Here is a 27,901-nt window from a genome sequence, read left to right as displayed (position 1 = left end):
TACCTCTTTACTCCATTTACTGCAGGTTTCGTCTGGTGGTCCTATGTGGACTCAGGAAAATAAAGAGGAGTGATTTTCCCAAAGACCGTACCCCCACACTGAGTCTTCACCTCTTCACCTCCTTTCATTCCCTCATGCCTTGTCTCTGTGATGGACTGGCGACCTGTCCAGGATGTACACTGAGTCTTCACCTCCCTTCATCCCCTCATTCCCTCATCCCTTCTTCAATAAATCTTTAAACTTCTAACTTTATGAGATGGTCCTTGCTAGTGAATTACAAATCTTCATCCATCCATTATTATACGAAGCTTGATCCCTAACATGAACAAGTGTTACACATTTTCTTCAGAAGCCTTCTTTTTCTTCCATTTTTCTGGTTTCCTCAAACCCAGAGCATGCCGAAACTTTTTCAGTAATGGCTTCTTTACTGGGAGGGGAGCCTTTGCTTCAGCAATCTCCTGATCCTTCTGTTTTAGCTCCTCAGAGATCTTAAGATTGTGTGCACGTTGCCGTTCAATTTCAGCAGTCGATGCATCCAGCTCTTTATATTTTACCTCATTTAAAAAGAGCTTCTGTTTAACTTTCTCCAGTTCCTTCTGTAGCAGGTTCTTCTCAGCGTGGAGGAATTTGGCTCTCTTACCGTTGCGTATCTCTACCTCCGCATGACGATATTGCTCACCTCTGTGTTCCTGCTCCATTGTTTGTATTTCCTCTCCAAGGGCTAAAATATCAACTTCATATTTCTGGACCATTTCTAGATTCGCGTCTTTGACTTGGTCCAGCTTCTTCTGGATGCATCTTTCCGCCTCTCTGGAAGCGTCTTGCATTGAAGCCATTTTTTGACGAAGCGTTTCATTCTCGGCTTGTAACTATTCATAAAGCATTTTGTTCATTTTTGCCATCTCAGAATGAGACTCTTTGTCGTCCTTCAGCTCCCGCTCCAGTGAACACACCCGCTTTTTAAGGATTAAAACATCTGTTTTGAATTTGTTGGCCATTTCCAGGTTTGCCTCTTTGATTTGGTCCAACTCACTCGGGAGACATGTCTCTGTCTCTTTGGTGGCGTTCTGAAGAGATGACAATTGATGACGAAGAGCCTCATTCTCTGCTTCTAAGTCTGCATAAAGCATCCGGTTCCTTTTCAACACGTCAGCATGAGCTTCTTCGTCCTCACTATGCTTCTTCTGAAACGACTACACTTGTTGTCCCAGGACTTTAACAGAAGTTTGATAGTTGCATTGTAATTCCTGGTAGGACTCTGTCATCTTCTTCAGCTCTTCCTTTAAATGCCTCTCTGCAGATGTCTTCCTTATTGTCCACTTAGAAGACCCATGTGCAGCAAAACAGCCCACAATGTGATGCTGCCACCACCGTACTCTGGTAAACTGGAGATCCTGGGTTCAAATCCTGGCAATGCCTCCAACTGTAAAAGTCCTGAAAAGGGGAATAATTCAATAGATGAGCCACAGACATGTTCTTTCCTTTGCTATAATGTGTACAGTACTGAATGAGTTATTGTTGCGTACATGTGTGGCACCCGAGTGGTGTCCCAAATAAATAACTGCAAGGATTGTGAACAGAGTTTCAAAACAGACCAATAAAATTTACAATAATTTATTTAAAAGGTGAATAATTAAAAAGGAGGCACAGGCAGTCCTTGAAGGCAAAGTCAATAAACAAGTCTGTAACAGACTCTTAGCTGGCCCAAGGGGGGAGTGCGGTCCTCTACTGCTCCCGGTCCCTGGCGAACCTCAGCCGCGATCCAGCCACTCCTGCTCCTACAACCCGGCCGCCCGCTCCTTGACGGCGACCAGTCAGGCGACTCGCTGCCCTCAACAGCGATCAGACGGGTGGTACTCCTTGGTGACCAGTCCACCCGTCTCTAGTCCTCCGGTCCGCCTGCGCCATCCTCCAACACCAACAACCAGCCCGGCTTCATCTGCTTCTCCTCTAGCTGTCTCATCGTCGATGGCTTATCATCCTTCCTGGTCTGCACGCTGCTTAATTAGATGCAGAACACCTGTGCCGCTGCGGTGGGGCGTCTCAAAACAACCAATCAAAAACATGCAACACAACACCCCAAAAACTCAACTAAATCTAAGAAAAGTAAATAAGTTCAAAATATAACAAGCAATCCAAAACAGCTACATAAGAAACATAAATTTAAACCAAAAAAGGAAAACCAAGGCCACATTACCACACATGCATTGACACAAAACGGTGACTCCAAACTTAAAACAATCACATGGTTTTTCTTACAAGCAACTGTTTATAAGAGACCTTTATCGTAGTGCACGAACATGAAGGTAGCAAATAACAGATGCAAAATTATTTAATTTACTGTAATAACAAATATTTCTGAATAACACATTTTCCAAAGCCCCAAACTATGTTTGCTCAACAATGCATTAATTTATGTCAGAAAATATTTGCAACGTTAGCATCGTCTGCTGTGAGGTTTTGACTGACTGTGGTAAACTTCATCTACTAACAAGAAGTATAAATGTAGTTAGCAACAAAACGTATTCACAAGCCTTTTGCAGTAAAACAACTTACAACAGTACGGGTAAGTTTATGAGTAAACTCACACCTAAAAAAGGGGAATAATGCAATAAATGGAAACGTTTTGTCCTCTGCTACAGACGAAGGCTGCGTTCACACTGCAGCCTGAAGTGACCCAATTCCGATCTTTTTTGTCAAATCTGATATGCGACCTGTATGTGTTATGCAGTCTAAACGGGCAATGAGCTGAAAGTGTCCCGCATGCGCAGTAGAGGGTGCAATACGTCAACGTTCTCAGTGTTCTGCCAACCTCCATAAAAAGAAGCAGCAGCGCTCAGTGTTTGTGGAAGTAAACATGGATGCTAACGGTGGAGCATAGCTTACATTTTTGAAGTTGTTGTCTGACCGGAGCAGCATATTAACAACTTAATCCTCTTATAGTCCGCCATGGTTGTTGTTTTTCTTCCCTCTTGAGCGCATCAGGACGCAGAATAGTGAGATTTGATGAGTATCAATGACGTTCATTTTGGAGGTATGCGATCTGGAGGACAGGTCGCATTTGAATCGGATACGTATCGGATATGTGTCGCATTCGAAAAGAATCCAACCTGTGCTGTTCAGACTGTCATGAAAAAATCGGATACAGGTCTCATTACGTCAAAAAAATCCGAATTGAGTCACTTCAAGCTGCAGTGTGAATGCAGCCAAGACGCTCTGTGCTCTTTATAGATTTCAGCAGTGCTAGACTCCCCCTGGTGGTCGAATAGGCTACTACATCTGCTAGATTAGCCGATAAAATGTGTGTGAGCAAGGCAGCCAAACTTTAATCTGTTTCTCCAGTTCTGTTAGGAGGAATGGGCCAAAATTCAAGCAAACTAATGTCAGAAGATTGAGAAAGGATCCTCAAAATCTTTCACCAGTTTTAAAGACAAAGGAAAAGTGAGTAAACGTTGTCTGAATATTGTCTGAAAATCTCTTATTTAGCTAAAACTAATTTAGGTAAATCTCTGTGACTTAAAACAGGAAAGGTTTAGTTTGACTTAGGTGACGCAAAGAGAGGTTTTGTTTTATGCATTTTATTACTATAAAAGAGGATTAGGTCCAGTGGAAAACAAGAATTCTGACTTTCTTTCCTCACAATTATGACTATAAACTCAGAAATCTAAGTATAAAGTCAAAATTTTAGGAAAAGTCAGAATTCTGAGGAAAAAGGCAAAATTTTGACAAAATCAGAGCTATGAGAGAATACACATTATGAGCGGAGGCGGGAAAAAAATCCAACGTTAGTGGAGCGGTGCGCCATAATACGGATATTTACAATAAAATACTAATACCGGAACATGGCAGAAAGGGCAGGAGGAGTGTGGGTAAAAACAACGGAGTGTCCCGGCCAAAACGGAAGACTTGACAGGTGGAATACCTCAGAGGGAAACTTCCACTACATGCTACTGTGTGGCTGCTGACAGGTGACGTTTTTGTTCCCTGTTTGTGTGCAACAGTTGATACAGAATCTGGTATGTTACATGAAATGCCTTTCGGCTAACATTACATGTACTCACTGATCAAGAAAAGTATATGACGTAAATAAAAGTAAACAATTGATTATAAAAGTTTAATAAAATGTTCTATCATTCTTCAAACCTAAAACAAAAAGGAATTTCTGAATCGTTTTGCATTTTAACCAGTTAAACGTTTTAAAAAGGTCCAGCTCTTTTTTTCTTTTTTTTAAAGACGTGTCATTTTCTACTAGCATTTCCTCTTTTATGTTTACCAGCTTAAGAAGCACAAATAGTAGAATGATCGATCGATCACTCGATTACAACATCCCTAAAATAAGCTTCTAGTTTTTTCTAATATGAGTATTTTGACGACTTTGGGTAAAATCTAAAATAAAGATAGTCTATCTTGAGATAAACTACCCTTCCTCTTTGTTTTTTTTTTCCTGAAACATTTAGCAAGTATTATTATCGGTTAATTTTCGTAGCGTTGTGTAGCTTAAAGAAAACCATGCACATCTGTCTGAGTAGAGCTGACCTGCTGGTTGCGCTGCATGGGTGAGTTTGCTGTGGAGCTTAAAGCTAAAGCAGATGACATCAAGTCAGTGAAAAGAAAGACTTCAGCATGGCGTTTTCCCCCCTCTTTCCATAGGAAAGTAATTGTTCCACAGCCTTTCCTGGCATTCGTTGTGCACTTGTGAAGCCAGTGTGGTGCCATGTCCCATATCATCTGCCCACAAGCGTTTTGAGAGCTTAACCAGTCTGCAGGGGGCTTTAATAAACGAGGACCACCCCTCAAGGCAACAGCGATTCTTACGCTTAACTGCTACGCTGTGGAAAAGCTGCACAAAGCTGCATTGTGTTACCCTCGATTTCACGGGGAACAATTAGCAAGCACCCACCTTAATGTTCTGATTAAGACATTTATCAGTTTTAATGTATTTTAATGGCTGTTAAACTTCCTGCTAATGGCTCCATTCGAATAATCTGAAAGTATCCAAACACCAAGATCGCGGGTGAAAAAAGTTCAAAGACATATACTTTGGATATCCTCTGACATATACTGCTCCCGAGTAGGATCAAACAAATGGACTCTGATGAATTTATGTGGCTGTAAAAGAGGGTTTGGGGCCGAGCATCTGGGCCCAATCTTCACTGCTGCGTGTAATGAGGATCTCAGAGCTTTGTTCTTTTCTTGAGGAGAGAAAAGAGCCAGGTAGGGGGGCCTGCAGCTCAGGTAAACCTGTGCATGTGTCTCACAGCTAATGGAAAACATTAGTGGAGTGGCTGTGGAGAATCGGGGCTCTGCAGCTGAAACAGTAGTCCCATCATCGGTAGCTGTTAAGTCCACGAGGCTGCGGATCACCGGGACCAGGCCCAAAGCTGGTGGGTTTTCACAAATGCACAAGCTTGGTGTGAAGTGTCAAACCAAATGTGGCATCATTTGTTTTACACAGCGCAACTGGAGCCACTCAGCACTCAGTGCGGTTTGTGTGCCACGGTGCCAGCAGGTCGTTCAAATCTTCCGAGACTGCACAATGCACACAAACCACGCAGCATGTGTTGTTTCTTCCTGGAAATAAACCGAGCAAACAGTAGCTGCACTATCATTAGCGCAACTTGAAATTCCGAAAATGAATTTGCTTAGTGGTGACAATTTCCCAAAAAATATAGAAAAACTTGATACAATATGGCAGAAAAGTGTCAATTGCCTCCACTTAACAGAGAGAGCAGAGATTTGATCCGAGTGGAGACAAGTTTTGAGCACGAGGAGAAAAGTTTGAGAAAGCGCAGTGACTATTTGAAAGAGCAGAAGTTTTGAATACAAGCATTACAAGTTTTGAGAAGAAAGACATGAAATCCTGCTTTCAGACTGACAATGTGGGCTCTCGAATTATGGCTGAAAAATTCCCCCATATGAGGTAGTTTTTTTGACTCCATCAGAATGGACGTATTGCTTTTATTTTCCCAGAATGCCTTGCACTGGAGTACACTTCCTGCCTTTGGGGGGGGTCTCTGGCCCGTTTGACATTCACATAGGCATTCGAACTGTGCCAGAGTTCACTTCAACCGAACCGAGACCGGGGTTTGTAAGTGGATCAGAGTTTGTACTTTGAGTTCAATTACCCATTCACATCTCCCCAAACGAACGGGACTCTCTAGGAAAAAGAACTTTAGCCCACGAGTAATAGTCTAGTAGTCTGCTAAATTGATGGCATCTCAATAAGACTGCAACATAGCAGTCCTGCACAAACAGTGGCTGAACATTAAGGCCAATGGGAGTTGAAGTAATAATGTAGAAATCCTGAAGCAAGTCACGTCTTATCCTTGGAAGATGGACCAGATTCTGTGCTTTGGCAGCTTACAAAGTTTCAGGCAGGTGTGTCCGCCCTGCGGCTTAGATGAGCTTAAACTGATAGAAGTCTGATAAGCTGATAGAAGTCTGATCAAACCCTCAGATGATTTGGTGTCATAAGAGAAACTGCTTTCTTCACACAGGTTTTATTGCCACTACACCTTAGAAGAATCTCTACTAGCCCTGTGACAGCAACACAAAACCCTTCCAGCCGCCAACAAACAACACAAACCTAGCAGGTCTTTACCATTAAGTTTTTAAATGTCAAAGGTCAAGGGTTACTCGGCCTTTGCTGGTAAGTAATTTCTAAAGCACTTAGTAAGGCAGAAAAATTTAGCCCTCAGCAAATAACTAAGCGTTCTGTTGTTTGAAACGTACAAAAATTCTGAACGACACTTACACAGCTGCATCTTTAACAGATTTCCAAGAGTAGATGCCTCTGTTTGGATGTTTTTGTGTGATAACAGGTTTACCTCCGGCTACTTTTGCTGTCCAAAACAGCCCCTAAAACCTGCATTTACTGGATGTAAGTCTTTTTGTTACTCTTTGTGTTGTATTTTTTTTCCCTAAATAATATGGAAAACCTGTTCAATATTCATTGCACAGGCTTGTGCAATGAATATTTCAGTGGGTTTATATGCAAAAGGTCAAAGGTTGCTTGAGTTTTGCTGTAAATGATCTAGATTCTGAAGTCTGTGGTTCTGAGAACCTTTGAGAGACTGGTGTTGAAGCATCTGAAGGACATCACAGGCCTCCGGCTTGACCCCCCAGCAGCTTCCTTACTGGGCAAACAGGTTGGCAGGTGACACAGTTTTTGAAAGATCCTGTTGTGAGCAACAACTACGAATACAGGCAAGTGGATAAGAACTGTTTGGGTTCTTCTGGTTTTTGGGGAGGATTCTGGGATGGCACGGATCAGGAGAGGTAAGTGACTGTCTTGGAAGTCGTACAATCGACAGGTGACAAAATGATGAAGTAGGGGAGCTTGCAGGTCATAGAATGTTTCCAGGTAGGAGTTTCCAGGTGGTGGTCGTGATCATTGGATCATTGAGGTGGATGAAGGAGTGTTCGAGGGCAGATGGGCAGGTGAGTATGAGACCTACCTTTTCCTCACAAAGACAATTTTTTCCCCCAGTCTGTCTCTCTGATGAACACAACAAACACCTTACAGCCAGAGCTACTCTTCTGTGAAACCAAAGAAGCATACTTGCACTACCACAACCTGCCTTTTTAAAAAATTTCCTTGCTGTACATACACATGCATATACATCTTGTTTTATTCATTCTTTATTTTGTTTTCTCTAAAGTGTATCTATGTATGCTTTGGGTGTTTTCACATCTGGTAATCTGGTACACTCAGTTCGATTGAAGACTAAAGTTGCAACATTTGTTCCATTTTCAGCTGGTGCGGTTCTCTTGCACCCTGCACTGTCAAAGAAATCAAACCCTTTGAAGAACTTGTTCACCTCCTCTGAAAACATGGGTTTGTTTTGTCGTATTTACCCAGAAATCCCTGCACAATAGTCCGCTTCCTGCTTTTGGAGCAGCCTCCAGTCCGCTTGGCGTTCACAAATTCATTTGAACCACATCAGGGTTCATCTCAACTGAACCAAGATCTAGGTCTGAAGGCGAACAAGTGTTTGCTTTTATTTTGGGTCCGCATTAGAGTTTGAATATTCACTCACATCTCGCCAAACAAACAAAGCTTTTTATACAAATGAACTCAATTTAAGTTGACCAAACGGCTGGTGAGAATGCACCTTTAATGTCTGTATGCGTTTAGCCTCTCCTTGGGCTGCCACCTTATCGTGGTGGAGGGGTTTGAGTGCCCCAATGATCCTAGGAGCTATGCTGTCTGGGGCTTCATGCCCCTGGTAGGGTCACCCAAGGCAGACAGGTCCTAGGTGAGGGACCAGACAAAGCGCAGCCCGAAGACCCCAATGATGAATAAAAACATTGGACTTGGCGTTCCCTCGCCCGGACTCGGGTCACCGGGGCCCCACTCTGGAGCCAGGCCTGGAGGGGGGGCACGATGGCGAGCGCCTGGTGGCCGGGCTTTTACCCATGGAGCCCGGCCGGGCTCAGCCCGAAGAGGAAACATGGGTCCCCCCTCCCATGGGCCCACCACCCGTGAGAGGGGCCAAAGGAGTCGGGTGCAGTGTGGGATGGGTGGCGGCAGAGGGAGGGGACCCTGGCGGTCCGATCCTCGGTTGCAGAAGCTGGCTCTTGGGACGTGGAATGTCACCTCTCTGGTGGGGAAGGAGCCGGAGCTAGTGTGTGAGGTTGAGAGGTTCCGGCTAGAAATAGTCGGTCTCACCTCGACGCATGGCTCTGGTTCTGGAACCAGTCTCCTTGAGAGAGGCTGGACATACTTCCACTCTGGAGTTGCCCAAGGTGAGAGGCGTCGGGCAGGAGTGGACATACTTGTTGCTCCCCATCTCGGCGCCTGCACGTTGGGGTTTACTCCGGTGAACGAGAGGGTAGCCTCCCTCCGCCTACGGGTGGGGGGACGGGTCCTGACTGTAGTTTGTGCTTACGGGCCGAACGACAGTTCAGATTACCCACCCTTTTTGGAGTCCTTAGAGGGGGTACTGGAGAGTGCTCCTCCTGGGGACTCCCTTGTTCTGCTGGGGGATTTCAACGCTCACGTGGGCAATGACAGTGAGACCTGGAGGGGCGTGGTTGGGAGGAACGGCCCCCCCGATCTGAACTCGAGCGGTGTTCTGTTGTTGGACTTCTGTGCTCGTCATGGATTGTCCATAACGAACACCATGTTCAGGCATAAGGGTGTCCATATGTGTTGCAGGCATTTGTTTTTAGAAATGCCTCGTAGTCGATTCCCAGTGATGACCGTGTAAGTTTGAAGTGTGTGTCAAGCTGGCTGTTATGTTCCATGGACTTCATGATGTTTGTTCACTAATGTTTCCTAATAAACCTCTATGGCGTTCACAGGGCATCCGATTCTTTTTTGTTTTGCTCTTGGAATTTGTTTCAATTTTGCCTAAAATCAAAGGTTGTTGTTGACTAATGAATATTAAATCAAAAGAGTAAACGAAGACTTGATTTTGGGGGTGTCATGTTCAGAGGGTTGAATGTGGACACAATACTTTTTGTTTATGAAGGATTTTTCTTTAGAAACCATGCACCGCTTTCATTTAATTTGACCAATTATGCCACTTTGTGTTGGTCTATCTCTTAAAATCTCAAACAAAATCCAGAAAAGGCTTGTGGCTGTGATGTGACAGTGTGATAAAGTTCAAGGAGCAGGACTTCTGCAAGGCACTGTAAATAAATATCAGTACTCTATGGCTGACAAAAACATTTTACAGAAATTAGTGATAAGAAACTTGTATTTAGTGATTGAAATACTTTTTTTCTAATTGTCAAATGAAGTTGTGACATTTCTGCTCATTCTCTCAAATTGTTGTCAATTTATAGATGTTAGATGGTATATAGATGAGACACACACTGTAAAAAAACAACATTTAAGCAGGTTTTTTGTCAAACATTCAAAAGCTTTTAACAACCATTTTATGCCCTTAGGCCAGCTTAATACAACTTCTTTAGAGGCACAAATGTTACGTGATATTTTGGAAAACAGCAACTCATAATCTTTGATGAATATTTTGATGAATATTTATAGTATTCATCAAAATACTGTAAATACTTTTGCTGATCCACCATTTTATTTCTATGTTTACATTTTGAAAGAGAGAGGAGGAAAAAAGAGACTTTTTAGTCTCAATTTGTTGTGGAAATGCAATAAAAATGCATAAACTGCTAAACTCTACATTTTTATTAATTATATGTATGTTCATAGACATTTGTTCATTCTGACCTAAACATTAAGAGCCTTTGTGAAAGGTCCAGAGAGCCACAGGTTGCAGATCCCTGGTCCAGTTTCTAGTTCAAATATCTTAGTATTCTTGAAATAAAACCAAGCTTGCTTTCTAATAACTTAACAGCCATATATGGGATTATTTTATGTCAATATTCTTAAATATAAAATAAAAGTACTAGTTCCACTGGCTGTTTTTTTTCACTTGTAACAACAGTTTTTCATGTTATAAGTGAAAATTAAAAGTGAATGTTAATTTAAAACCGTGCGACAGACTGGAGTGAATAGTTTGGAGAGAGTGCTGGGAGTTTTTTCCCCGATTGAGAACACGTCTACGGTTGCAGGAACAAGTGTGTTTGAATAACCTAATTTCTTTTCTTTCTTTCTTTTTTACGATACCATGTCGCAGAAGAATTTTTTTTAAGTCCTATGGAGCGCTCTCAAATTTCCTCCTGTGACAGAACCTCCGCCTGACGCATGAGAGGTAGGTGTGTTAAATCGGTGCCGCCCCTTCTGTATGTCAGAGCCTTCATAAATCTGCGTCCAGCCAATGGGGAGGCGCGTGGTAATCCCACCCGGGTGAGAAAAGACCCGGTCGCGAGTTCCGAGGTTCTTTAATCTGCGGAGAGGAGACGGTGAGGGGAGACGGTCACGAAGAGCGGCGGCTGCTTCTGGGAGATGTCCGCTGGCTTTTGAGTAAACTTTCCAAAACACCGAGGCGCGTTCTGGATCTTTCTGTGAAGGGAAGCGACGCTCGAGCCGCTGTCGTTTTAACTCTCCCGCCACCATCCCAGCGCGCGAGAGGAGTGCTCGTGCCCCGCAGCAGTGTCCATCGACCCCCGGTCGTCATGTCGTCCGGTGATGCCCCGGAGCAGAGTCGGCGGCTCAGCGTCCTGTCTTGGGATCAGGTGCGCCGCTTGGACTCCATCCTCGGGGAGAGCGTTCCCATCCACGGCCGCGGAAACTTCCCTACGCTCTCCGTGAAGCCCCGACAGATCATTCAGGTGAGTTTGTGCTTGTTTTTTTTTTTTCTTCCCTTCTTCGTCTTTTTTTTATGATAAACTTGAGAAAAGAAAATGTACAGAACCGGCCCGTGATTCAGCAGAGCCCTGATTCTAAACCCCCCATTTCCAGTTCGGATTATTTATTCAATAAAAAGGAATAAAGTGCTCATTTGGTCATCTAAAGCACTGCAGAATTCAGACAGTCCAAACATAAATCAACTAGTTATCCTTAGTTCCAACAAGAACGATTCAGACAGTGACAATAAGTGATAACATCATAACTATTAAACTAAAAGTATGTTCTGTGATTACTATTACGGATCACAATACCTGACTTCAGGGGATCAACATAACACTAGGGGTGTCATACTGCATATGTTGGTATAGAACCAATACTTCTGGTTATTTAAGTTTGACATATCATCAGTCTCACTGCTAGGTGAGTTTGATGATTATTTTATGATTTTGTGAAGACCTATGACAGAATGTGGACCAAGTATATGGGCATCTACAAAATACTTAAAAGTGGAGGGAGGCGTTATGCCAAATGGACTTTATATCATGTTATGTTATGGAACAGGTGATGGCAGTCTTCCATCCATCCATTTTCTAACATCCTTGTCCTTAGTGGGGTCAGGAGGTGCTGGTGTCTATCTCCAGCTACGTTCCGGGCGAGAGGCGGGGTCACCCTGGACAGGTCGCCAGTCTGTCGCAGGGCAACACAGAGACAGACAGGACACACAACCATACACACACGCACACACACACTCACATCAAGGGATAATTTAGAGACAACAATTGCTGGCAGTCTTATCCATTTAAATGTTCTTTTTAAATCAAACCATTCTGGAGTGTTGCTGTGATTTTCTTTCACGTATGTTTGAGAAATCCTTCAATCTCCCATGGCAACCATTCTGGGGTGTCTTTGCTCTCACAAAGCTCTGCCTATTTCCACAAAGCTCCACCCCGGAGCTTCAGTTTGCAGCTGAGCTTCCGCCTCACAGAGCTAAACTCCCCCACTCAGCTCCTTCAGACTAGTGGCAGCAAGTATTGGCAAACTCCTGGAGGAGCAGAGAGTCTGCTGAGCTTATCATACAGAGTACAATGCTCCTAAGAATGGTTGGAAACGTCATAATTGTTGCGATGACATGCTGAAGGGGGAGTGTCAGAAAGGTTCTTAAAGAGATGGATGCCAATTTAATCGGGTAATCGGTAGAGTATCCAATTAAATGTATCTTTTAATCGGGTACTCTATGATTAAAAGGGTCATAAAGTGACTCGCTCCACCTACCTCTGCATAACACAGCATTTGTGTAAAAATAAAGTAGCTTGATGTCTAGAGTTACAGTTCCTTGGCATTATGATCACTCCTCTGTCAGGTTCGCTCACATCTCCGACAATGTTGTTCCTGGCTTACTGTACCCAGTGGAGTATTTTGATTCCACATAAATAATTCGAAACTGTTAAATGTGAAGTCCAGAGACCTACTTTCTGTCTGAGAGGTCAAGTGTTGTTGGCGCCGCCTGCTGGCCTGGAGGAGAGGTGGCCTCAGCGACAGCTCAATTTGATTATGCCTGGGGCCGGCTCTGATAATGTGTACGACTTTGACATAGTCGAACTTGCAAATTAAAGCTTCCGTGTATGCAACACATTTTATTTACCTCCTGAAAATTAACTTATGTCCACTTTATATTAAGTACAACACTCATTAATATTAATTTAGTCAGTTGCTCTATTGCATAGAGTTTGTGTATTATGTCCATCCATTCCATGCATATTAATTCTTATTTGAAAGTGCTGTTTGTATGACACTTCTTTGTTAATCACCTGTTCTTTTCTCTTTCACTGCAAAAGTACAAAATGGTGTAATGTAATTTGTCATGCAAATATCTTAGTACGCATGAAATAAGACAAAACTAAAGTATAAGTAACTTTTCAGCAAGATATAGGAACTATTTTAAGTCCATAATTCCTTAATATTGATGAAAACGTACTAGATTATATCATCTATAATGAGATGTTTTTCCAAATGTTATATAAGTGAAATAATCTGCCAGTGGAACTAAAACTTTTTAATTAATATTAAGGGATTATTACCTTAAAACAAGCTCCTAAATCTTGCTGAAAAGTGACTTGTAAGTTAGTTTAGTCTTATTTCAGGTGTACTAAGGTATTTGCTCTAGAAACTAGACCCAAAATACTGGGTAAACCTTTGTGTTTTTGGAGTGTATGACACATTTAACTGCTCACACTAGTAACACAGACATGTTAGTGGGGATGAGCTAACACTGTGACTGCGGTTTTCCACTAGCTCACTTTTCCTCTATAGTTCTTTTCACATAATTTGATTTACTGGATAAGGAAAAGTCTGCGCTGCCGTTGTTAATGGATGTCCTTCAGGTGGTGCTTTAATCTGCGGAATATTTCACTTTAGAAAATTTATATTTTCAGAAGTCATCCTGTCAGGAGGTTATGGAGGGGGTGAGGGAAACTCCTGTGCAAACACACATGTGCTTTAAAGGGCTCTACCATCAAGGCAGCATCTGCTCCCAGCAGGCCCCCGCTAATCTATTTCCTTCATTATACAGTCCTGTAGGCAACGGAGACTCCAAGCAGTTCTGTTTGCATGAACCGCTGCATTTTTTCTTTTTTTGTTTATGGACCTCTCAGAGGGAGCGGCTTTTGGAAAATTCACCCACCGCTTCCCTCACGTGTTCCACAGAGGCAATCTGTTGCTTCTGAAAAGCCCAATGGAATTTTTGTTGCGTTTCTGGTGCAGCTTTTTTTTTTTTTTTGGGAAGGTGTATGAGTTGTTTTTTTGTTTTGAGAAAGGGTGAATAAAATACAAAATGATGTGTTTTAAAGGTTGCCAGGTCACAGAAGAATTGCTCCAGATAACACAATCTGAAAATTTGGTTTAATGCAGCTTGAAACGGTCTTTGGTGTAACAGCTGCAGATTAAGGTTTATTCGTTTTGATTACAACAAAGTTCAGATATTTGATTCATTAAAACTTCATTTGAAACACGTTCTGCCGTTATACAGACATCAAAGTTCAGGAAGCTGATTTGTGATTTGGAGCTTTAGTTGTTCTTCCACACTCATCATCATTTGTTGCTCTACAGGTGTTGAGATCTCTTTAAAGGGACAGCTCAGAATTATTTGAAGCAAGGTTTTAATAAAAGATTAGAAGCAGTAAATTTCTCACCTGCAGTAGATTTCTTTCTTGGTGTCTTTAATTAGTGGAAATTCAGATTAGCTGGTGGAAAACATCATAGGAGTTTATGGGAGTTTTATGAGCCTTTAAACTGTCATTACATAAGCAGTGTCTATTTATCCACAAACCAATAATTATTTACACAGTTAATGGAGGGTGGAGGTGGTGCACCACCAATGATCTTCCTATGTGGAACACACACTGAACACAGAACACCTAACACATGATTCACTTTTTATATTTGTATTTCTTTCTTTATTTGCTGGACCTTATATATATATATACATATATATACACTGCCTGGCCAAAAAAAAAGTTGCCACCAAAAAATGGTCACACTCTCTAATATTTTGTTGGACCGCCTTTAGCTTTGATTACAGCCTTCATTCGCTGTGGCATTGTTTCAATAAGCTTCTGCAGTGTCACAAGATTTATTTCCATCCAGTGTTGCATTAATCTTTCACCAAGATCTTATATTGATGATGGGAGAGTCTGACCACTGCGCAAAGCCTTCTCCAGCACATCCCAAAGATTCTCAATGGGGTTAAGGTCTGGACTCTGTGGTGGCCAATCCATGTGTGAAAAAGATGTCTCATGCTCCCTGAACCACTCTTTCACAATGTGAGCCCCATGAATCCTGGCATTGTCATCTTGGAATATGCCCGTTCCATTTGGGAAGACAAAATCCATTGATGGAATAACCTGGTCATTCAGTATATTCAGGTAGTCAGCTGACCTCATTCTTTGGGCACACAATGTTGCTGAACCTAGACCTGACCAACTGCAGCAACCCCAGATCATAGCACTGCCCCCACAGGCTTGTACAGTAGGCACTAGGCATGATGGGTGCATCACTTCACCTGCCTCTCTTCTTACCCTGATGCACCCATCACTCTGGAACAGGGTAAATCTGGACTCATCAGACCACATGACCCTCTTCCATTCCTCCAGAGTCCAATCTTTATGCTCCCTAGCAAACTGAAGCCTTTTTTTCTGGTTAGCCTTACTGATTAGAGGTTTTCTTACGGCTACACAGCTGTTCAATCCTAACCCCTTGAGTTCCCTTCGCATTGTGCGTGTGGAAATGCTTTTGCGTTCACAATTAAACACACTCCTGAGTTCTGCTGTTGCTTTTCTTCGATTTGATTTGACCAAACGTTTAAGTAATCGCCGATCACGATCATTCAGGATTTTTTTCCGACCACATTTCTTCCTGGAAGACGATGGTTCCCCACCATCCTTCCAGTTTTTAATGATGCGTTGGACAGTTCTTAACCCAGTTCTAGTAGTTTCTGCAATCTCCTTAGATGTTTTCTCTGCTTGATGCATGCCAATGATTTGACCCTTCTTAAACAGACTAACGTCTTTTCCACGACCACAGGATGTGTCTTTTGCCATGGTTGTTTAAGAAATGAGGAGTTACTCATTGCATCAGCTGGGGTTAAATAACTTGTTGCCAGCTGAAAGATAATCGCCTATGCAGTACTTATCCAATAGGAGGCTTGTACCTATTTGCTTAGTTAAATCCAGGTGGCGACTTTTTTTTTGGCCAGGCAGTGTATATATACAGGTTGTCTCCTTGAGATCCAAGATCTCATTTACAGTTGAGAGAGTTTATTTATTTTAAAATTAATAATAATTTTAAAATAAATACAAACAGCAACAACACAAGTAATTAAGAAATGTGACTCGATTTAAATAAGCTGATAAGACATTGGATGGTCAATCTGACTTTAAATGATGTACATGTTCTCAGCATATGTTTCAGGAAACACCCAACGTCCGCTTCCAGTGCAAATAATCTTTGCCTTGTGTTTAAATGGCAGCACACTCAGGGAGTAACTAGACTGGATTTCTACTAAATGAAGACATTAAGAGGAATATCTTCTACTGATCAAATGCACATTGCACATCTTGTGTTCTTGATATCTGTTGGTAAAAAAAACAACCGATGGAGTAATGTGTGTTTTTTAGACAAGTGTTGGCTGGATATGATGTCAAGTTACAAAGCAAACCAAGGATAATTTGGGCTTTGATCAACTTAAGCCATGTAAACAAAGTTCGGTTTAATCGGCAGCAGATGGAATTCAATTTGAAATCCCTTGTAAAATGTATGAATCACTGTGGAACTGTGGACCAAGTGTTTGGTGGTATTAAACAGTGCAGCACATTGCTCTGACACGGCAGCCAACAACATATGGCCACAGGTTGCCAACAACGTCGATCCCTCCTATTAGAAGCCTTCACAGTCTGGCGTCGTAACATTTCCGACCGTTTTTGCCCTTTGTTAAAATCAGCTAACAGAATTAGCTCGTGTGGATATCTCAGTGAGGAACTCTGTTTGTTTGTAGCGACTTGCTGCTGACTTTTTGAGAAGTTGGCAGTCGTTTTCAGGACAAAAAGAGAAAACAAATAAAAGTCCTCCCGCCTTTTGCCTCTGGCGTGGAAATTTCGTCCGGAACCGATTACGAAGATGGACTGCACCTTCTTTTTTTTTTAATAGCGGGAGCAGGTGCTCACTACTCCAAATGAATTGCCCCGGATTGATAAAAACGGAAAGAACACAAAGTTCGGAACGGCACAAAACCATCAGAAAGTTCAACAAAGCCACATGTGTGCACAACTTCAAAGTGGAAAAAATTCATTGCAAGTTCTGAACCCCAGTTTCATGGACACCCTCATATTTCTAAATTAAAAACACAATCTCAAATCATAAAGTAATCCCCAAAATCTGTTCTTTTTAGATTTTGGCATGATGTTGCCCAACCCGTCTCTGCTGTTTCAAAGAATCGATACTTAATCGAAACGGAAGAATGGAGAAAGAATGAAAATTAATTTCACGGTTCAGACTCCAGAGATGATTGAACATCTTCTGAAGCTGCTACCCCTGCGACCCGACCCCGGATAAGCGGAAGAAGATGGATGGATGGATGGATGGTGTAATGAAACTCAACACCATTGCTCTCTTCATGATTTCCTTTTTTTTTTCATGTTTGTCGTACTTGAGTGTTTCAGAACATTAAACTAATTTAAATATTAGTCAAAAAGAACACAAGTAAACACAAATAAATTAATAAGGGAGAAAAACAATCCAAACCCACATGGGTATGTGTGTAGAAAGCGATTGCCCGCTAAACCTACTAACTGCTTGGGTCACCCTTCAATGAACTGTTTGTTAGAACTTGCAGTGAGGCTTTTCTAGGACATTTTGGTCACTTGTCTATGTAGAATTGTTGTAATTCAGCCACATTGGAGGGTTTTCCCAGCATGAACGACTTTTTAAGGTCACAGCATCTCAATGGGTTTCAAGTCAGGACTTTGACAAGGCCACTCCAAAGTCTTCATTTTGTTGTTCTGCAGCCATCCAGAGGTGGAATTGTTGGCATGTTTCTGAATCTTTTTGGAATCTCGACATGATGTCTGGCTTTTGAGGATCTTCTGGTGTCCTTCACTTCGACATGCAGGTACTGTTTAAGTGACAGCTGATTGAAAACAGGTGTGGCAGTAATCAAGTCTGGGCCTGATAAACCAAAGTTAAGTTATGTGGAAGGAAGAAATCACTTTAGGTTTTGATTTTTTTCTCATTTTAAAACTGCATTTTTGTGTTTACTTGTTGTGTCTTTGACTATTTAAATTGCTTTGATATTCTGAAACACCAAAGTAAGTCAAAAATGCCAAAAAAAGAAAAAAAATAGAAACTCAAGAAGGGGGCAAACACTTTTTCACACCACTGTAGATCAGATCATGCTGTATTCTGGTGACAGCAGATTTTGTATTTGTGTATAAAAACATGTTTTATGTGTCATATGAAGTGTCTCCACTTGCCACTGAGATGAGCATGTGTGAAAAACATTTGGGTTTAGTCTTCAGTCTCCTAAGGGGAATAAATCGGCTCATTCTCTCCACCTTGTTGTCTGGGTCTGTTGACCTCCGCTGCTGGGGTCTGCCATAGTTCACTGAGGGATTGACTTTGCTGTCAGAGTTTGCTTTCTTGCCTTTTAAATAAGTGCTTTCTGGCTTTGAACCTGTTGAGCCCCCCCCTGCTGCTCCAAATGGATGGCACAAGTTTACTTTTTCTAGCAATTATGAAATGATCTTTGCGGGTCCAACTAAAGCACTTAAATACAATATGACTCAACAAATACTTAGGGTAGATAGCAGACCTTGTAGTCATGGGAAGGAGTATTTTACGGGATACAGCAACATGACTTGAGAAAATGTCACAAGTCACAATGGCACTAAATGAAATGTATTTCTCACCATTTAAACCAGTGGATAAGTTAGAGATACAAATATTTAATTAAGTCACACATGTTAGGCCACAATTTCTTCCACCTTGAAGGGGCAGTCAGTGTTGTAGTACTCGAGACCGGTCTTGGTCTCGAGACCATTTTTTGATGATCTCGGTCTCGCCTCTGACTCGACCGCATTTGGTCTCGGTCTTATCTCGGTCTCAGGCGCTGAGGAATATGGGACAACACTGTGTCCAAAAGTCTGCAATATAGTGATGTGACATCAGTGACGTGTGGAACAATATTATATAATGATAAAATAATTTATATTGCTATTTTCACCCTGAGGTTTGTACTATAAAGTACCTATTTGTCATATAGCTTAACCAATTCTGATGATTTTTTCTTCAAAAAAGCAGAATTTTTGCATTTTCCCATTCAAATGCTCGGAAGAGCAGCAGGTGAGGCAGCAGTGAGCTGAGCCTCACCTGGGATTGATCAACCTCTCTCTAACTGCACTGACTGTCATTCTATGAGAGCATGTTCCTCCTGTCTGTACATCGCCAATAAAATGGTTAAAAACATTTAATATATGAACTGATTTTCCGTAATTTAGCTTATATAATGTACAGTGATTTTTGTCACCAAATGTGTGTGTAACATGTTTCGTGTGCTGAGGAGCGATCAGAAACGGCAGAGAACAGATTCCAGGTGAGGCAGGCAGTTCCCTTACCTCATGGCAGGGGGCGCTCATGATCCCAGACATTGTGACTGCAGAGTAAGAGACAGTAACATCGAGCTGGCCATACAGTAAAGTCAAGTACAGCGATATATTTATAGTTTTCTCCTCTTACCACAGCAATCACTTATTAATAATGCCAAAATAAACATTAAGCCTAAAACCATACTACTGCAACAGACTGAGTGTTCTGCTCTTTGTGTGGGAAATATTTCAGTGTTTCTTTTGTGGCGTTGTTGTCAGTTGCTATGGCAACGAGTCTGCGCGTAGCAGTCCTGATACAGAGAAAAACAGAAGTGGTTTTGAGTTGTACTTTAACACAGCACGAAATTAATAACATCTACATGTCCAGGTTTGATTGAGTTAACAGAATTATTCTACGGCGGCAGCGCGGCTATGATGACATGTTAAAGAATTGTCTTTTTTCCCTCCAGCTTTGTCCGCATGCACAAAATGTCCTTGTGTAAACAAAAACATGCAGGGGGTCTATATATGTAAATATGATTATGATTAAGTCAATGCCTCAGCAGCTTTGAAACTCATCGCACGTCACTGTGTAACATTCACGAACGATCCGAGTCTTTTGAACTTCTCTTTATTAAGAATTTAGGACTGGATCCTCACTGAGAGCCGTTCTTTGTTCTTGTAATGCTCTGCGTACACTGCAGTAGCTATCATTATTTTATTTAATCATATACATTGATATTTATTTAATTAGCAAATTAAAAAAATACAATAACGAAAGAGCATGCAGAGCATGCGCATTGCTCATTCATTGTTTTTGTTCAAAGTGGCAGCTGTAATGTCTGCCATGATGGTAGACATTACCATGGTGAGCGCCTTGTGCTTGGTTACTTCTTGCTTGTTGCTCTTTGGTCAGTGTTCATAGTTAAGCGTTGTTTACGTCAGGGCATTGCCTCAATTGCTATGTTTAATGGTGCAGACAGTGGTGATTTCTGTCATGAACGATATGGGCAAATTCCCAGGGTATTATCTTTTTAGATCTTTTAATATTGGTTCAATTTATTTCAGCTCTAAGTATTTAATATCTAAGTGTTTTTATGGGAATGTGAATCTTTCAGATCAATTTGATTAGCAATTTTGATCATATTTCACATTTTATTGTGTCATGTAGCGTGGGGCGCTGGTCTTGGTCTTGACTCGGTCTTGGTCTCGGGTTAGGTGGTCTTGACTACAACACTGGGGGCAGTATTATGTTTTCCAGGCACATAGTGATATTTTGTAGCATAGTCAAGTAACTATGTTACCTTCAGTTGTATAAAATATTTTTATACATCAAAAATGACTTAAAAATCTTTTTACTTTGTAATTTAACTCCTTGAAATTGGGGCTCTGTCTCTTTAAAAACTCCTCTTTCTGAAAATCCACTTTCAGAAAGTCATCACAACATGGCTCCTCTATTATCCCTTTAACAACATTTTTACCGATGTTGCTCTGAGAAGTAGCTCCTATAATGAGCTCAGCTGACGCTCATTTCCACTGGGTGTTTGCTAATTGCTGCTGGCTAGTCTGAAGGAGCTGAGTGGAGGAGTTGCAAGGGGGTAGGGGAGCTGAAAATTTATCAACTGCAGCTTGGAGGAGGAGCTTCGCCCTTGAAGGCAGAGCTAGGTCCACCCAGGCGTTTTGCTCAGCTGTATGGTTACCACTAGAGATTAAAAGATTTCTCAAACATGCATGAAAGAATCAAAGCAACACTCCGCGTATGTTTTTAACGAGGGAATAACATCACAACATGATGTAAAGCACGAAAAAGTTTATTTTTACATGATACTGCCCCTTTAAGCTTGTCATGTCACCAGAAGGAGACATCCACATGAGGCAGTTGGAAGCGGTTTAGTCATCAATCCTTACCATACCATAGTGGATGACGGCATTAGTAGTTGACCCTCCTCACCCTCAACCCCCTACCTCCACCCTTCACCACCCTCAACCCACGTTCCTTCAGCAGCAGATTCGTCCGCGGCCCACATTTGAATACCATCTGTTTGCGGTCAGGCTAGGAGTGAGCGCTAGGAGCAGTGGAGGAAAAACTTCTACTGTTAATGACACCTCTGCACTCTCAGACTTATTTAACATCAGCAGTCATCAAACCACAGCCGGAACCCACGACGGAGGCTCATGTTGCTCCGTCCGGCAGGCTGCTCCCCAGCCTCCGTGTTGCGTCACACTACACAATGGCAAACGCAGACGCTCGACCAAAGGGCTTCGTAGCTGGAGGGGAAGGCAGTGGGGAGACTCTGGAGCTGCTCTGTCATGGACAGTAGTGCCTGGATATGAATCAGACCGTGAGGAATGGATTACTGACCGTTCTAATGCTGCGCAACAGGCCCGTTAGATAAGCAAAGACCAGATGCTACGGTCGTCAGCGTCCGACTCGCCAGGCTGTGGACCAACCAGCTACTCTGCTTTTTGTTGAGGCTGAGGAAAATGAAGACACCAATGGCTCCCAGAGGAGGGCGCTAGGGAAATATAGCCTTCAAATCCACTTTTTTTTTCATTGTGATGATAGAACACGGTGTCTTGTAAAAGCATTTAAATACTTAAACAGTCCTTTCATCTTCTTTCATCAATGTAGCGAAAAATTTAGCTCAAACAATAGATTGCTAAGAAAATGAATTAAAAAAATAATTTAGTAATGCCATCAAATATAATAAAGTAATCAAATTATGAAAATAAAGTCATAATATCATATAAATAAGATAGTACTGGAGTAAATTTGTACTACTATGAGGATAAAAAGTAAAATATTACAACTTTATTCTCACATTAGTTTGACTTCATTCTCATAGGACTTTGTTCTCCTAATACTATGGCATTATTCTAATAATATTATGAGTTTATGGTCATAATATAACTTCATTTCTCATAACCAGGTGTTGGTAGCAACCCAACTAATCCATACATAAACAGAAACCACAACTAATAAGTTAAGAATTAAGAAGAAGTTAACTTAATTAAGTTACCAGAGAATTAAGTTAAACTTAACGCCTAATGAAAATTTCATGTCAATATCACCTCTAGAAATATGTTAACTTTTTGACCCACTGCATAGCTGAATATCATCAGTATAACAGTGAACATTGATTTATTACTATATATGTTTTTCTTCCACACATGTATAGTAAAAAGACTTGGTCCAATTTAAATTATAATCTCATTTAGCGGCGTCAGATTTAGTATGCTGGTCGTACTAAAATGGCAGTTGGTGGTTCACTAGACACGTTTTTGAGATTCATTTCAAATGGTAAAGTAATTAAACACATGTTGGTGCCGCAAGGTTGGAGGCAAGTTGAGCAAATTAAATCAACCCCCCGGTTGTGTCGAGTTGTTCTCACAACATTAACTTTATGCAGGCCACTCAAAACTCTGCTGCGCCTGGAATCTCCCTAAATTTGTCTCTTGGATATAATTTAGTGAAATAAAGCCAGAGGGACCCGAGACATTCTGTGAGTCCTCGAAGCGATGGAACAAATACTTCATTGACCCAAAACAAAACAAGAACTCTCAACTGCTACCAGCACACAGGTGGAACGACCACCCATGCGAAGACATTTCTGGGAAGGTTTTCTGACCAGAGGAAAAACCATCATCATCATCGTCATCATTCCCCGCTGCTTGCCAGGCTACTGTGTGACTGACTGCTGTGGAGGGAATTGAAGGTCAGGGTGCTGCTCGATCTCAGCTGCCATTCGCTTGGCAAGATCGTCTGACTCACTGCCCAGAGCTTTTCATGGGTGTCCATGGAACTGGGGGCTGGTAAATAGTTGTGTAATTTCAAACTTCCATAATAAAAACAGATCCAGGCCTCAACTTTTAATGAAATAGCTGAGGAAACCATTGAGACAGCAGAACTGGAGTGGAGAGACTGTTATTTGTTGCCAAGGCGTTGTCAACACCAGACAGTCTGGTGTGTTTGCGGCTCTGTTTTACAAGGTTTCTTTGCTCCGGCATTGGCGGAAGTGTCTCCCCTTGCTGCGCATACCAGGTGCTGGAGCGTCATGTGGGAAGTGCACTAGTCTGTTTCATGACTTGTTATGGAAGTAATGCCAGGGGCAGAGTCGGGCCCCGAGGGTACGCTCCTCACAGGACACACAGACGGATTGGGACGTGCCATTAACTCAGACCCACTTTTAAAACTGAGGTCAGAGATTTTGTGAAACCATGAGTAATTTCTTCCCACAAAGTATCCAATATATTTTCTTAATTAGTTGGACTGGGTATATATATATATATATATTTTAGATTTTTAAGCATAAATAGCACTGTATAAACAACTTACCATTCTTCAGATGTTAAGTTTCTGTCTAAGACAAAAAAAACCCATCAAATGTGGAGATTGTTTTTTCTTGACACTACTAGATACAAGCTGGTGTCTGGTATCAGCTGGACAAAGGAAAAGCCCCTGAATTTTTACATGTTTATTCACCTTCTTATGCAACAAAGTGGAGTGCCTCTTGATTCCTTTTTAGGGTGACTGTTTTAAAATCAAATCTAACAACAAACTACGACAATCACCATGTCCGTCCTTTGTCCATCACAGATACATCTAAACCGGATGTACAACAAGAACCTTGGAATGTAATTCATTCAGTAAATGTGGCCAAATGACATCCAAGAGGAGCACGGTGATGGCTGCTGAGGGGTTTGAAAGGCTTCAACATCCGCAATGTTGCCTTCAACTACACAGATAGTGAAGACAGCTAGAGATGCCGTTGGGATCCCACAGGCAATCAGAAACCTTGATGAGGCTTTAAGGAATTATCTAAGACCCTATGAAGTACCTATGAAGAGGAAAGCAGGTCCTGGGAAGACAGCCAGATGGTTAAAAAAAATCCTTCGCCCTCCCACTCCTCAGATGAACGACAGGAATATGAATACAACCAAAGGAAAAAGTAAAAGCCACTGATATTAAGACGAGAAAACGTCTTATGCAGGGTATTCATCTAAAGTCCAGTACTCTTAGATTGTTCACTTATGGTTGTGTTTCACTAGAACCTAGCATTGTAGCTCGACCAAGTGTTGGGGTTTAAGAAATACCCCAGCAGTATTTTTATGCACTTTGACATCTGTTTGTGCTGAAATCCATAACTACATGACAGCGATGATGGATCCCTAAGGCTCAGTGAAAGTTTTTAAATGGACAGCTGTGTTTTGAGTTCTTGAGCTTCAGTGATTTAGTCAAACTGACAGGAAACATGAATGTGTCTGCACTGTTCACAAATGTTCCCAACTCTCCCAGCAGAGCGGCGTGGGCTCCAGTCTTCAAATAAACCATCTTCTCAGTCAGCAGTGGTTTGTGTCTGCTGTTGCTTTCCTGTGCAGCCGATCAGATCAGTCTGCTAAAGCAGGTATTTGCTTTCCTAGAGATCTGCTTTGCAGTATGTGGAACAGTGTTGCCCACAGGCAACAGCTGGCTATCTCTGGTGTCATTATTTTGGGTGATGTATCACATTTTTCTAGGCAACCGTCTTACTGTTGGTGCTCTGGAGCAGTTTTCTGAAACAGAATCCGATTCATGGACTTTGTACCACTTGATTGGACCGGAATCCTACAAAAAATGAAGCAAAAGTTTTCAAATTTCTTGATGTTTTTTTTTTTTTTTTACATTTTGTTTTGTTACAAAATGTAACTTCACAAAATGTCAAGTTACGTTTGTCACTTGTTACATTTATTTTTTATATGGATAGATAACGTAACGATATTTTACTTATATACTTGGATACTGTATATGTACGATAGACAGATAAAATTAATATGTTTTATTTTATGGATAGATTTGATCAACTAGAGCAACACAAAGTAGAGCATAAGTTTAGGGCAGAATGAAATTTTTATCTTACCAAATATGTGGAAAGGTGTGTTTTATTTTAGCTTGAAATAAAAAGTTTAGCCATTTCCCCTCAGAGTTAGTAAGTAGTCTATGTTTGTATCATTTAATTGCAAAAAAAATACAAGTGTTTTGTGAAGATCTTAGGCAACAAATGGCTACCACTGGTGTCATTGTTAGACTTACACGCTAAAAAAGAGAGAATGGATCTGCAACTTAAAATTAATTATTTATTTTTTTTACAAATAATTTAATGATGTTTAACAAACTTACTTTATGTTTCCTTAACTTGACAACATAAATTCTCTTCGATAAACCTAATTTGATGACTTGTGACCAATTAACAACCAATATATTCAAGTTGGATCACCTCTTTTCTGTTTTCAGTGTAAAAAAATCTGTGTTAGTCATGCACTCTATAAATCTTACCTTTACAGGAGAGTTAAAAAAGTCCTTGAAGGCTCTTATTGGATAAAACCCAGAAGAAGTCCTATTTGCCACAAGCAAGATGTGTAGTTAGTCAAATAAGAACAAAATAAAACAGTTTGGCCTTTCTGTGAAACATTATTTTTAGTGGAACATTAGAGGTGTTCGGTTCTGCAGTTTTATTATGAATAAGATAAATACAGGGCCTGATACTGATCATTATGATTATTTAAGTATCATCAAACTTCTGACCTATTTGCATTTCTCTGCTTTCCCTTTTGAATTATTTTTGTTTAAAATGTTGGACAGAATTTAGCTAAAGTTCATGTGTCTAAAATACACTAATAGCATGCTTATATGACAAGCAGAAACAATAGAGTCAACACAAATACATGTGCTTGTTTTTTCAAAGTGGAAAATATATAATTTAAGGGCAAATCGAAGTGAAATATTTTTAAGAGTTGAAAAACTAGAGTAGAGAAACAAAAATTCAAGAGGGAGTCAGAAACCAAAGTGTCCATCTCTCCACACTTGTGTCGAACTGATACTGTTACTGACTTGGAGTCGATATTTTCAACATATTGAACTGATCCACCCAACTCTGCTTTTCATTTCCTAACAGCAGGTTGGATTAAGCCGTTAACTGAATCGGGAATGAAAAGGCATTCATCTTTTTGGATGTATAGACCCTGAAGGCTTACCTTGACTTGTACCTTCTTATGATCACATCCCTCAATTTTCTGTCTCCTTCTCTGTGTGTTTCAGGTGGTCAGAGCTCGACTGGAGGAGAAGGGCGTGGCTGTGCGTGATGTGAAGCTGAACGGCTCTGCAGCCAGCCACGTGCTTCACCAGGACAACGGCCTCGGCTACAAAGACCTGGACCTAATATTTGGCCTCCGTCTTTCTGACGATAAAACATTTCGCCTGGTGAAGGACGTGGTGCTGGACTGCCTGGTGGACTTCCTGCCTGAAGGCGTGTGCAGGGAGAGAATCACGGCCCTGGCCCTGAAGGAGGCGTACGTGCAAAAACTCGTGAAAGTTTGCAACGACACAGATCGCTGGAGCCTCATCTCGCTGTCCAACAACACTGGCAAGAACGTGGAGCTAAAGTTCGTCGACTCCCTGAGGAGGCAGTTCGAGTTCAGCGTGGACTCCTTTCAGATCTCGCTGGACTCGTTGCTGCTCTTCGACCGTTGCTCGGAGACGGCAATGTCCGAGACCTTCCACCCTAGCGTGCAGGGTGAGAGCATGTACGGAGACTTTGAGGAAGCCCTGGAACACCTCTGCTCCAGAACTATCGCCACCCGAAGCCCCGAAGAGATCCGGGGCGGCGGCCTGCTCAAGTACTGCCACCTGCTGGTGCGCAGCTTCCGTCCGTCTTCGGAGAGCCACATGAAGCAGATGCAGCGCTACATGTGCTCGCGCTTCTTCATCGACTTTCCCGACATATGCGAGCAGCAGCGGAAGCTAGAGGCGTATCTCCAAAACCACTTTGTGGGAATCGAGCACAAGCGCTACGAGTACCTGCTGACTCTGAGGCAGGTGGTGGACGAAAGCACTGTGTGTCTGATGGGCCACGAGCGGCGCCAGACGCTGGCTCTGATATCCGCTCTGGCGCTGCGTGTCATGGCTGAACACAATGCTATCCCTGCCCTGTCCAACATCACCTGCTACTACCAGCCTGCTCCGTACGTCAGAGACGTCAACTTCAGCAACTACTACGTGGCACAGGTTCAGTCCATGTCCGTGCGCAGTAACTCTTACCAGACATGGCTGCCTTGCAGCTGAGGACCATCATTAGGAATATGTGAACATCTTTTTGTTTGACCTTTAAGTTGTTATAAGGTGAGCATGTTTTATTGATTTGTTTTCCCCGCTGCCTCCTTAACAAGTGTCGGTGTTGCATTCTGGCTCTGGTTCTCCTGGATCAGCTGGGATTCTGGATGGTACGAGTCGCACAGCTTACAGACCCAGTGGATGTAAAATATCACCAACTAGTACTAAACTGATGAGTCAGGCTGAGGCTTGGGCCAGCCTGAGGTTCTTACAGTATAACATATGGTGTAATGTAAGGCTATTTATACAGAAATAAAACAAACAATCTGAAGTGATTAAATTGCTTAGACTACCAGATAGCATATTAGTAATGCCATCCGTTATAGTGTTATCTATAACTCATGTTTTTATTTTGATTCAGAGACTTAAGAAAATATATGAAATAAACTCCCAAAACATTTAGTACGA

The 27,901-nt window shown here is 41.8% G+C and overlaps 1 protein-coding gene across 1 annotated transcript; it reads left to right on the top strand.

Moving 5' to 3' along the window:
* Nucleotides 1-10,770: 10,770 nt before the first annotated feature.
* tent5bb (terminal nucleotidyltransferase 5Bb) lies at nucleotides 10,771-27,901 on the top strand. The gene is made up of 2 exons (XM_032579826.1): nucleotides 10,771-11,196; nucleotides 26,423-27,901. The coding sequence occupies exons 1-2, from the start codon at nucleotides 11,041-11,043 to the stop codon at nucleotides 27,443-27,445; spliced, it is 1,179 nt and encodes a 392-aa protein (XP_032435717.1). The 5' UTR covers nucleotides 10,771-11,040; the 3' UTR covers nucleotides 27,446-27,901.

This window comes from Xiphophorus hellerii, chromosome 13 (genome assembly GCF_003331165.1).
Source record: "Xiphophorus hellerii strain 12219 chromosome 13, Xiphophorus_hellerii-4.1, whole genome shotgun sequence".
In the NCBI taxonomy this organism is placed as follows: Eukaryota; Metazoa; Chordata; class Actinopteri; order Cyprinodontiformes; family Poeciliidae; genus Xiphophorus; species Xiphophorus hellerii.
Note: the sequence above shows the minus strand (reverse complement) of the source record. Positions and strands in the feature narration are given on the sequence as shown.

What these genes read in the sequence shown, in the direction of transcription:
- tent5bb (XM_032579826.1), top strand. Translation starts at nt 11,041, where the DNA reads ATGTCGTCCGGTGATGCCCCGGAGCAGAGTCGGCGGCTCAGCGTCCTG. An exon ending in AGCCCCGACAGATCATTCAG is followed by an intron (nt 11,197 to 26,422) that starts GTGAGTTTGTGC and finishes TGTGTGTTTCAG; the next exon opens with GTGGTCAGAGCTCGACTGGA.